Source organism: Impatiens glandulifera, chromosome 5 (genome assembly GCF_907164915.1).
Source record: "Impatiens glandulifera chromosome 5, dImpGla2.1, whole genome shotgun sequence".
Classification (NCBI taxonomy): domain Eukaryota; kingdom Viridiplantae; phylum Streptophyta; class Magnoliopsida; order Ericales; family Balsaminaceae; genus Impatiens; species Impatiens glandulifera.
Window position 1 is genome coordinate 50,971,404 of NC_061866.1, and position 12,358 is coordinate 50,983,761.

The 12,358-nt window shown below is 32.1% G+C and overlaps 5 protein-coding genes across 5 annotated transcripts; 3 read left to right on the top strand and 2 right to left on the bottom strand.

Moving 5' to 3' along the window:
* The first annotated feature begins 495 nt into the window (after positions 1-495).
* LOC124940168 (dehydration-responsive element-binding protein 1E-like) lies at positions 496-1,342 on the top strand. The gene has a single exon (XM_047480654.1). It carries the CDS (start codon positions 585-587, stop codon positions 1,239-1,241), a length of 657 nt encoding a protein of 218 aa, XP_047336610.1. The 5' UTR covers positions 496-584; the 3' UTR covers positions 1,242-1,342.
* Positions 1,343-3,267: 1,925 nt separating this feature from the next.
* On the bottom strand, positions 3,268-4,673 carry LOC124939635 (PTI1-like tyrosine-protein kinase At3g15890). Its single transcript, XM_047480092.1, has 4 exons — positions 4,618-4,673; positions 4,372-4,519; positions 4,022-4,284; positions 3,268-3,916 (listed from the first exon to the last, which is right to left on the bottom strand). Exons 1-4 carry the CDS (start codon positions 4,671-4,673, stop codon positions 3,268-3,270), a joined length of 1,116 nt encoding a protein of 371 aa, XP_047336048.1.
* Positions 4,674-5,993: 1,320 nt separating this feature from the next.
* Positions 5,994-7,597, top strand: LOC124939636 (65-kDa microtubule-associated protein 3-like). Its single transcript, XM_047480093.1, has 6 exons — positions 5,994-6,359; positions 6,442-6,699; positions 6,771-6,980; positions 7,066-7,221; positions 7,327-7,481; positions 7,570-7,597. Exons 1-6 carry the CDS (start codon positions 5,994-5,996, stop codon positions 7,595-7,597), a joined length of 1,173 nt encoding a protein of 390 aa, XP_047336049.1.
* Positions 7,598-8,938: 1,341 nt separating this feature from the next.
* On the bottom strand, positions 8,939-9,407 carry LOC124940230. Its single transcript, XM_047480721.1, has one exon. The coding sequence runs from the start codon at positions 9,313-9,315 to the stop codon at positions 9,142-9,144; it is 174 nt and encodes a 57-aa protein (XP_047336677.1). The 5' UTR covers positions 9,316-9,407; the 3' UTR covers positions 8,939-9,141.
* Positions 9,408-10,647: 1,240 nt separating this feature from the next.
* LOC124939637 (bidirectional sugar transporter SWEET5-like) lies at positions 10,648-11,870 on the top strand. Its single transcript, XM_047480094.1, has 6 exons — positions 10,648-10,693; positions 10,780-10,816; positions 10,913-11,129; positions 11,227-11,388; positions 11,474-11,593; positions 11,682-11,870. Exons 1-6 carry the CDS (start codon positions 10,648-10,650, stop codon positions 11,868-11,870), a joined length of 771 nt encoding a protein of 256 aa, XP_047336050.1.
* The last annotated feature ends 488 nt before the right edge of the window (positions 11,871-12,358 follow it).

Below are 12,358 nucleotides of genomic sequence, written 5' to 3' on the forward strand. Positions count from 1 at the left end.
TTTCGGTCCAGATCGTATTTTCGTGTCGTGTCCAAAATTGTCGATCCTAATTTAAATGTTATAACGATGATTAAATTTAAAAAAAAATTAAAGTCAAATACTTTTGTTTATAAAAATCTAAATAAAAACCAAAAAAAAACTTCCCAAGATCAAACAAGCACTTATAGTAACTGAATTTTTAAAAGAATCCCTAAAAATCCGAAAAGAATCGAATATGAAAGAGCCAAAAGTGGACCCCTTTGACCAAATTAAGAAACATTGAACCTGATCATAAAGACAACTTGAAACTTCTTCAACTAACATTTAGGTTATAGATTGGGTCGGTCCCAAAAATGGCTCCCCGCAAGGGAGGGATGGGTTATGTGTCATTTTTTTTTCACTTTCTCTCTCATCCAGGCTGTCTCTTTTATCCAGCTGTAAAAAACTGGTGTTATCTATAATACACTCATTCCACACGCAGTTATTCACATACAAAATAAAAACTTTCCTCCACAATTTGGAAGAAACATTTCACACTATACAACTGCCACTGTCACTCCCACTGTTAGCTACTTACAAAAGATTCAATCTTTATTCAACTGGATATGTCTGATTTCACCAATCTGTTTCCGTCCTTGTATCCATCAGAATCATCAAACTCGGATCTTGTCAACAATAGAACCACCACCACCGCCGCCAATATTGAAATAGAAGAAGAGGTTCATTTGGCTTCAAGCAATCCCAAAAAACGAGCTGGTCGGAAGAAATTTCAAGAAACCCGCCACCCTGTTTTCCGCGGCATTAGGCAGAGGAATACCGGCAAGTGGGTTTGCGAAGTCCGGGAGCCCAACAAGACAACCAGGATTTGGCTTGGAACTTTTCCGACAATCGAGATGGCGGCGAGGGCTCATGACGTGGCGGCGCTAGCTCTCAGAGGACGATCGGCTTGTCTTAATTTCGCCGACTCTGCTTGGAGACTTAGGATTCCGACATCAACAGATCCGAAAGAGATTCAGAGGGCTGCGGCTGAGGCGGCGGAGGAATTTCGGCCGTCACGTGTGACAGAGGATGTCATGAATTTTCCGACCAACGAGAATGTGGGAGACGACGATTCGGTCTTAGGTGGCGGTGAACAGGTGGGATTCTGTGCTGACATGGCAGAAGGGCCTATGTTATCGCCACCTCGTTATAGTACAGAGGGATGTTATTTCAACGATAATGAAGTGGACTTCTATCATGATCTGACACTGTGGAATTATTGAGCTTAAGTAATTATTAATTATAGTTTAGTAAATTTTGTACAAGTTAAAAGTTATATCAACAGTAATTTTATAAGCTGTTTGAAATAACTTGTACACAAGTAAGTTTATCACTACATATTAATATGTCAATTTTACACACCAAGTTGTAGAAATGTGTCAAATTTACTTATTAAGTATCAAAATTCTATTTATATGTATGAACTTGTCAAAAAGTGTCAAATATATTTAAAATAACAGAAATGTTAAACGGTGTTAAAATTTTTGCCACATGTAATATCCACATATTTTTTATTTTTTTAAATTGACATTATTTTAATTATTTTTCTATTTAAACAAAACTTATTTTTACTTTCTCTCTTATCCCTCCACAACTCTCCATTTTTTTCTAACTTTTCTCTCTTTGATTAACTCAAGTTTTTTTTGGATTTTTACCTTCTTCTAACCTTCAAGTGCTCTCTAACTGAACTTTAAATAGTCATCATTGTTGGTGGAAGTTTTTGTTGGCCGATTCCTAAATCATAGACGTTGTGGCCAAAATCTTCATTAGTCGAACCCTAAATCATTATCGCCATTAACGGACAATGCCGAATCAAGGTAAAATCTCCCTTAACCGACTTGTTTTGATTTTAGTTTTCATAATACTCACCCTGTTAAATTTTATCAGCTACCAGACGTAACCCTCAAATCCAAGTCTTTCTCAGTTAAACCTTACACTATCATCATCATTGGTTGAAACATTTATTGATCGAATCCTAAATTGTCAATGTTGTGGTGAAGTCTTTGTTGGCCGAATCCTAAATTGTCAGTGGCTAAGTCTTAATAACTCATTACTTTTTAGAACAATTTTTATAATTAATCAATTAAATATTATTATTAATAATAAAATTACTCATAGATGGAGAAATGAAGAGAGAAATATTTAAAAAAAATGGTAAGTTGTGAGGGTAAAGAAAGAGAAAATAAATAAGAAAAGATTTTAATGTTTTGTTTGAATAAAAAATAATTAAAGTAATGTCAATTTAAAAAAAAAAAAATATGTGGATATTACATGTGGCAAAATTTTTAACACCATTTAATATTTCTGTTATTTTAAATATATTTGACACTTTTTGACAAGTTCATACATATAAATAAAATTTTGATACTTAATAAGTAAATTTGACACCTTCTTACAACTTGGTGTGTAAAATTGGCATTCTTCCCATTAATTAATATAAATAATATGTTTGAACATTATCAAAAAGTGAGTGGGTCAAAAAAAATAATAAAAACAAAGAACTAGACATGAGAAGGAATGTTCCATAGAAAGTTCGTGAAATGACCAAGTCAAAAATCCTAGTGTCAACATTCATTATCACCAAACGGGTCCACGTGTCATATAATTATTTTTAGTTGTCAAATTATTTCATTAATCATTAAGATAGTGACCTCATCTTATTATGGATAGGTACTGTTTTTTCTATAAGAAAAGAAAATGATTATATATATATTTTTTAAATGATTTAACATGTAAAAAAAATGGAAGAATCCAATTTTAATCGTAGAATTACAACATGTGTGGTCTCTATGTATGCCTTTTTTATCATATTATCTTCCATATGACATTTCTCTAAAACATAATAATGATTAAATTGGTTCACACTAAACATGAAAGTCAAATTATTGATTTATGTTGTTATGTTATTAACAAAAGATTGATTTTGTCAGCATTATGTTATTTTTGTGTTTCCTTTTCTCTTATTCATATATTTATTTAAAATTATTCTTGTTAAAATAAAGAAAGAAAAAGGAAATGAGTATTTCTTAGTATTCATCAACATTGGATAGAAACAAACAAGAAAACTTATAAAACATTAGCCAGCTAAATACCAAAATTAACTAACAATGTATTTTGTATGCTACATTTTCTGTATAAGCCAAATTTACATTTGGAAACAAATAGCTACATGACGAAACAAACTTTGTTTTTCACAAATAATTAAGATAAAAAATGAAAATACATGCATAAGAAATCATGTCTTAATATTCATATCATTTTCTTCGATACAACACGTTTAATCGATGGTTGAGATCTCCCAATACCACGCCTTTCGGAGTTCATATTTATCTCATCATTACGACCATCCACATCATCAGTCTCCTCAGACATCTTTGGAATCTCCCTCACTATCTTCCTCCTCCCATACGTGCCGCTCTTGAGCCACTCGACCACGTCCAACATACTAGGTCGGTTATCAGGATTCCCATCCGTGCACCTCATTGCCACCAAAACCGCCGCCCTTAGTTGCGACAAATCATATTTCCCTTTCAACTTTTGATCCGCTATGCTATCAAACGAGCCCTCGTGAACATAAGGTGTGACCCATTGCACGATATCCCTTTTCATTCCCCCTGGAAGTTTCTCCAAGGGCTTTCTTCCGCTTATGATCTCCAATAGAAGTATCCCGAAGCTGTAAACGTCGCAACTCTCAGAAACTTTTCCCCACATAGCGTACTCGGGTGCTAGGTACCCTATGGTACCCTTCACTCGGGTAGTCATATGGGTAACACCGTCGGGAATCAACTTTGCGAATCCAAAGTCTGCTACTTTTGGCTCGAATTCCGAGTCGAGTAGAACGTTGCTCGCTTTAATGTCTCTATGTATGATGTGAGGGTTTGCCTTGTGGTGCAAGTAACTCCAATTTTCACCCCATACCAAAACAAAAACGAGATTAAGCTAGAACGTGAGATTTGTCATACAAACAAAATGAAGGTGATATGGATCTTATGAAATTACTTACGATAACCCTTGTGCCGATCCAACAACTATGTTCATTCTTCGAGGCCAATCGAGCAAGCAATCGCCCACGAGTTGGCCATGAAGATGCGTGATTAAGCTATGATTGGACATGTAATCGTAAACAATGAGCCTCTCATCGCCACCGGCATAGAATCCTCTAAGTCCAAGTAGATTCTTGTGCCTTACTCTACCGAGAATCTCCACTTCAACCGCAAACTCCATCTCCGCTTTTGCGCTCATTGCCTTCAATCTCTTCACGGCTATCTATATATATATACAAACATGTACAAACAATATTAACCCTAGATGTATGTATAATAAGCGCGATTATAAGTTTAATTATTTGCATGCCTCAACGCCTTTACTTGTTCGGCCCCAATAAACGCTTCCAAATCCGCCCTCGCCGATCTTATTATCATTGTGAAAATTGTTTGTGGCATGGAGGAGTTCCTTCAAAGTGTAGATTTCCCAAGGATAGTCGACATCGCTTTTGTTTCTCCTTAATTATAATATATAGTGGATTAAGGATGAATTAGTCTTCTCAAAGAACACACACTAGCTAAGAACTTACTATTAATTGTCGAAATTGAAGCTTACTTGGGCTCCGGTTGATCTCCGAAAAGACATTTGAAACACTTCTTGAACATGTTCATCAATTACCTAAGAGAGGGATGTTTGATCCACAACAAGAGAGGAAGATTTAGAGAGAAGTGTAACAAGAATATTTGGAGATAACAAGGATTATGATGATATGAAGAAGACAACTATGGCTAGCTAGCTAGCTTAGATTAATTATGTTTAAAAGATTGTTTATGTTCATGAATGAGAGGACATATTGGGCCGATGATTAATATTCAATGAAATTAACAACTTTTGAATCTTTCATGTATGATTGATATTGACGTATATAATTAATCATGAAATGCATGTCATTTTCCTTGTCAAGCTCAATTCTCACTGGCAGCTGAAATGGGTTAATTAGGGAATAAAAAACTTAAAAAGCTATTAATATATTAACGAAAGTATTGGATTATTTGAAAATGATTTAAATAAGTTGAAACGAATCGTATTCCTTATTTTTCAGGAGCTCATGATTGGCTAGTAATTGTGTCATCGAAAGAAACAACATCTTATAAAAATGTATATTTATACGATCATTTTTCTCTAATATTTTGTAGAATCTCTTTATTCATCGTTTTAAATGTTATTGTCTCATTTTTTCTTATACTTTGAATCAATATATATATATATTTTTTTGTTTAAAATATTATTTTTCCATGGTCATACATTGAAGAGGTTTTTGGATTACACGAGAAAACTATTTAACCTAACACACGAATTGAACCAACTCAAATTTAACTCAATTCAAAATGTCCATGCAAACAACTCAATTTTGGTTTGAGTTAGATTTGGAATATACCATATATATAGTTTGTTACCCTTGTTATAAGTAGAAGACATTAATGTAAAATTATTAATATTTTTTTCAAACCTTATCCAACACACACACATATATATATATATATATATATATATATATATATATATATATATATATATATATATATATATATATATATATATATATATATATATATATATATATATATATATATATATATATATATATATATATATATATATATATATATATATATATATATATATATATATATATATATATATATATATATTGATAATATAGAGAAAACAATATGTTTATTTATTATTTTCTAATAATAATAATAAAGAAAAGTAATTAGCAGTGTATATTTGTTGGGAAGTGGGAACCTTTGAATTGAAAAAATCAGTTATATCAAATATAAATTGTGTTCCTAATTAACAACGGTCAGAATCTCCTCTCTATCTTTCCTCTTCCCTCCCTATTGTCATTTTTTTTTCTTTTCTTCATCCAATCCAAAAAGACAAGTTTTTTTTTTTCAGGTTTGATTCCTTCTGAATATCCTCCGAGTATGACAACAAATGATCCACCATTGCAAGTGGAAAAATGTGGATCATCTCTTCTTCTTCATCAGCTTCATGTAGGTTTTCTCAATTTATGGCCTCCACCCTTTTCTTCTTCTCTATATAGATTTTCTTATGATTCGGGTCTTGTTTTCGTCCATGATGATCAGCTTATATGGGACGAAGTTGGAGAATCCGACACTTACAAAGACAAAATCATGTTTGAGATCGAACAAGAATGCTTAGAAATCTACACAAGAATGATAGAGCAGGCCAACTCCCGCAGAGCCCAACTCTGCCAAACAATTTTCGATTCTAATGCCCAGCTTGCAACTATATACTCCGCATTGGGAGAAGAAACTCCCACCAAGCAGGTACAAATTATGCTAGGCAGAATCGAATCGAATATCCCTGCAAAAGTTTTTTTTTATCACAATTTCTCAACACATTCTTCAGTCTGATTGTAGCTACGAGAATTTGAATAAGCAACTCGACGCTAATTTCCGCGAGCTCGAGGAAATGAAGAAGATGATGAACGATAGGAGGGATATGTTTATAGAAGTTCTGACCGACATACAACATATTTCAAATGAGCTGCATGCTTCTTCTGATTCTTCTTCTCCCACTTCTCATCCAGATGTGGATGAAAACGACTTATCATTAAGGCGGCTCGAAGAACTTCAAAGAGAGCTCATGACACTCTTAAAGGAAAAGGTTTGTTTTCTTCTTCTCTTCCTTCTAAGTTCTAACCCCACTCGTGATGACCTTTTTTGGGGAAAATGCAGAGCGATCGCATAGGAGATATCAACAACCAGCTAAATACCCTAAAAGCCCTATGTTCAGTGCTTGGCATGGATTTTGCAACAACTGCTAATGAGGTTCACAGTAGTTTAACCGAAGAGAAAGGGACAAAGAATGTAAATGACAGTACCATGCAAAAGTTAGAAACTACGTTACACACACTGCGAGAGGTTAAACTAGAAAGGATACAAAGGGTAAAAATCCAAAATATTTAAACAAGCTAAATTAATTAGTAATGTTGTTTCTATTTTTGAAAGTTCCCAAAACAAATGTTTACAGATACAAGATCTTGCGACTTTCATGTTCGAGCTATGGAATCTGATGGATACCCCAGTTGAAGAACAACAAATGTTCCAAAACGTAACATGTAACATAGCTGCTTCAGAAAACGAGATAACCGATCCTAACATGCTTTCTTTGGAGTCCATCAGCCGTGTGAGTCGACAGTCATACCGACCTTAGTTACCTTTACCTTAATGAATCTCTGAAGAGAGACTGTCGTCATTTTTTGTTACTAACGTGAGATGAATCATGTTTCAGATTGAGGCAGAAGTCTTGCGGTTGGAGGAGTTGAAAGCAAGTAGAATGAACAATCTTGTTTTGAAGAAGAAAACCGAACTTGAGGATATTTGTATGAAGACTCATGTCCTCCCAGAATATGATAGCGAAATGGAACTTGCCATCGAAACTATGGAGTCAGGTAGTAAGAAAAACAAGAAGATTTTTTTTTTATAACACAGACCGACAATGTTTTAACTGAAATTCTGATTTGATTTGAAATAGGAAATGTGGATCTTTGTTGGGTTCTTGAACAAATAGAACTTCAAATCTCCAAAGTTAGGGAGGAATCTTTGTGCAGGAAAGAAATACTAGAAAAAGTCGATAAATGGTTGGCTGCATCTGAGGAAGAGTGTTGGTTGGAGGAGTACAACAAGGTTTGGGATTCTACTTCAATACTCAAAAATTCCTTTTCCGAAATTTTCTTATCCTAACTCCAGTTCTATGTTTGCTCTTGTCGATTGTTCATTCAGGATGAAAATCGATATAATGCAGGACGAGGTACACATCTCAATCTAAAGCGAGCTGAGAAAGCTAGAGCTTTGATGATTAAGATGCCAGGTAATAATTTTAAACAAAATGCATTCAACTGTTCTTGAAAATTATCAACTTACAAATGACAAGAAACAGGGATGGAGGAAGCACTAGCTTCAAGAATCAAAGAATGGGAGGTTGAGGAAGGAAAGGAGTTCATATATGACGGTGTAAGAGTTCCAACCTTGTTGATTAAAGGCTAAAAAGTAAAAAAATAAAAAAGTATTGCAACAAGAAGATTCAACCATTTTTTCTTGGCTGAAAAAATAAATGGAACTTATTTGAATGTTTCTCATTCTTGACATGCCGCCTTAGTACAGAACAATCTTCTTTCAATGGTCGAAGAATATTCAAGTACACGACAAGAGAAGGAGCAAGAACGGAAGAGAATAAGGGTACGCATGCATGTTCGTGTAAGTTTTTCACATTAAGATATTTGAAATCTGATTTTTAGGAGCAGAAGAGAAATCAAGGACAAACAATGGCAGATCAAGAGGTGGGTTTAGGAGCAAAACCACCTTCTGTGAAACTCCAAAGTGGGAAGAATAGCCCTAGAATATCATCCATTAAAACAGGCAATGGAAGGTTGGTTTCCGGTTTAACACCTAGAGCTGATCAATCAAATTCTGACGAAGCTACAACAGGTAATTCTTTCTTCACAAAAAACATTGATTCCTAAAGTCGTTAATGTATTGTATATTTCTTTATAGGTAGAAGAGGTTTAGATTTCGGTGCTTCTCCCCTCAAGAAGACTTCGGAAGGAGAATCGCCTTTAAGCTAAACAGAATGTGACTTTAAGGCATCCAGACAGTAATTCAGAATGTAGGCTTAGAGAATGGAGCTATTGAGGATGATAACTCAACTTAAAGAACTTCTGAAGAGAAATTAGGAATTGGTCTTGATTGGTGAGAAATTGGCTTCTTTAGTTTTCATACATTTTGATGCTAATTTGATTACTAGGCCTAATTGAGTTTAATGGCTATGTATATATGTAGAGATAGTTTGATCCTCTGCAATATTCCAACAAAATTTATCTATCAATACTAAATGCTAAAAAATGTAAGGTTTTATTACTCAAAATTAAGTATAATCAATTCATATGATGCGTATTCGAAATCAGAAGTCAAAATCGAGCAAAACTACAATCAACAGATAGAAATTCTTCAGCTTTCTGTAGAATACGAGCACAATATAATAGCTATAAAAAGAGATGAAGCGTTTTCCCAGAGAGAAAATTGCGTTAAACCTGTGAGGGAAAGCTAATCAGTCGTCTTCGTCTCTCTTCTTGGGCTTCCTGTAATTCTCTTCGAGATGTTTGGCGATGACGAGACCCGTGTTTGCGAGCTTCTTGATGTTGGGAACGTTATAGTTTTGGGCGACATAGATGCCGCACGCCGTCCCAATCATGAAGGTAAAACTGCTACGGATTATTCCCATCGGCGATTGGAACTGGATCTTGTCAGATTGCTGTCTTCTTTCTAGGGTTTGTTTTCTCAAAAGACAAACTATGATTATAAACAAGAGAGAGAAATTAGAAAATATACATGAATCAATGAATCAGGATCAAGAATTCAAGAAGAACTGACGAGATCGAATTGAAGACGACGACCGACCGACCGACGAAGACCTGATTGATCCGCTGCCTGCCGCCTTTCTCAGTCTTCAAATCCGCCGTTAACAAAAAAGCAGGGGTCAAAATAGAATTTATTACTAATTATAAATTGAATGAAAATAAATTTGTTGTTTAAAAAATAATAGGGTTATAGCTTATGTTTTTTAAATGGAAATGGGAATACTTTAATTTTAAAAAATATTAATAAATTCAAATATTTTTTAATATTCAAAATATATAACAGAATCCACCCTTTTTTTCACTTAATTTGTTTTAAAATAATTAAAAATAACCGCAATTTTTTTATAATAATAATTTCAAATTTTTAATATTTAATATTTAAAATAAGAGCAAGTAAATAGTTAATTTATGATTTGTATGATAATATCCATTCAAATTTTTTTTCACCTTTTACAACAAATTAATACTATTTATCTCTCTTTTTTAAATAATAATAAAAGTAATTTTTAAATTTTTAATATTAAAAATATATAACATTAAAGATAATCCTACAATAATAACCGAATTTCTACGATAATATTTTCTTTTTTTTTAATAAAGATACATTCAAATAATTTTCAATTTTTAATATTAAAAATATATAACATAATTACAAAATTTGAAATTATCTTCAAACTTTTATAATTATGCCCAAATATATATATATATATATATATATATATATATATATATATATATATATTACAAATTATTAATTAATTTATATACTATTTATTAGTAATAATATGAAATCTTTAAAAAAATATATTATACATATTTATATTCAAAAAAATATATTTAATTTATAAACCTATTTCCCATTTTTCCTCCACCACATCCGTAAAATATTTTTTAAAAAACTAAAATTGAATCTTAGTCAATTTTAATTCTCAAAAACCCTAATCCTCCTCTATATAAAGTCTTCACATCCTATCAATATTTTTCATATTCTCTAGAGAAGCCTTCAAATCATACTCTATATTTTCCCACAAAACAAATATTTTACTAAAGATTTCAACAAGGTAACATAATTTCTCTAAATCTTAATTAAATCTAATCAATTCTCAATATCATAATTCTCTATTGATCTTACTCATTTATAATGAATGATGATTAATGTGATCTTTATCTCATTTTTTTTATGATTATAATTTTAGATGGTTATGAGTAGAGAAGTCACCCGCAACATTGTAGGAATTATTGGTATTCATCTTCTTTAATTTTTTAATTAATTTCAAATTTTAATTTAATCTCTTCTTAAATTACTATTGTTTTCAATCTTTACTTAGGGAATGTTATATCTTTCTTCCTTTTCCTGTCTCCATTGTAAGTAATTTCTCTTTTTATTTTTATGTTCTTATAAGTTATAACACTTTTTGCATATATATATATAAGTGTAATTATATTATTATTATTTTGTAGACCAACATTCTTTAATATATGGAAGGCAAAATCAGTTCAAGAGTTTAAGCCTGATCCTTATCTTGCAACTCTACTCAACTGCGCCATGTGGGTATTCTACGCATTGCCCATGGTTCATCCAGGCAGTACTCTAGTCGGCACCATCAATGGCATAGGATTGTTAATCGAACTCATATACGTTTTCTTCTATTTCTTCTTCTCCGATAAGAAAAAGCGCGTATGTTATGTTTCTTTATTGTACCATAGTTAATTATTTGTTCTACCTATAGAATTTATAATAACCTTTGATATGTATTTCTTTTGCAATCTTTCAGAAAATGATATTAGGGGTGTTTGTGGTTGAATGCATTTTTCTTGGCATCATAATCACCATAACCATGTTTGCATTTGAAACCACCAAGAGTAGGTCCATGCTAGTTGGAATTGTATGCGTCGTATTGAACGCTATCATGTATGCATCTCCATTAACGGTCATGGTAAGTAAATTAATAAATATTTTTGTCATATATTTTTGTTATAATAATAATAATATTTATGTATGTGACAAATTAATTGATACAGAGACGTGTGATAAGGACAAAAAGCGTGAAATACATGCCCTTCTGGGTTTCATTTGCGAATTCCATTAATGCGGTCATTTGGTTGGCGTATGCTCTTCTCAAATTTGATTTATACGTTACGGTAAACATGTTTTTTTAAAAAGGAGAATTACTTTTTTATATATTAATATTATAAATATTAAACCTAATTGATTTTTTTGTTGTTATAGATTCCTAATGGATTGGGAACTTTGTTTGGTGCCATGCAATTGATTCTTTATTTCACATATTACAAATCAAATGGAGTTATTGAAATGTTCAGCCTCGAGAAAGACTTGGAGAACGTGACTGATATCAAAATGACCAATGAGAAGAAGGATGAGATAGTACCGGTTGAGGTTGAAATGTCCACCAAATAAATTAAAATATTGGTTATTTAATTTAATTTTTCTGTTCAATTTTTTTTTTTTTTTTTAGGTTTAGCTTTTTAACTTTTCAATTATGATGGAGTTGGTGGGTACTTAATGACTAATTAAGTTTCTTTTTTTTTATGCCATAATTACATTTGGTTTTATTATTATTACTATTGCTAAATTTAAATAATTCATATTGTTTTTATATATTAGTTAAAGATTGATATATTTAAGGTTTAAAATTTGACATGATTGGAGATTATGATAAATTTGTACATAGACTTAAGTTGCTTAAAATGACTCAAAAAATTTAATGTGAAAACTCGACCACCAAAGAAAACCCTAGAGCTCAAATAAAAACAAGAAAAACAAAACCCTAGAATTTTTTTCAATATATATAAGGTAAATTTAGTAGACATTATATGATCACAAGGGTATGATTAGGCAAAGTTGCCTCTATTATCAATTGGTTGAACGCAATGAATGTTCTTATC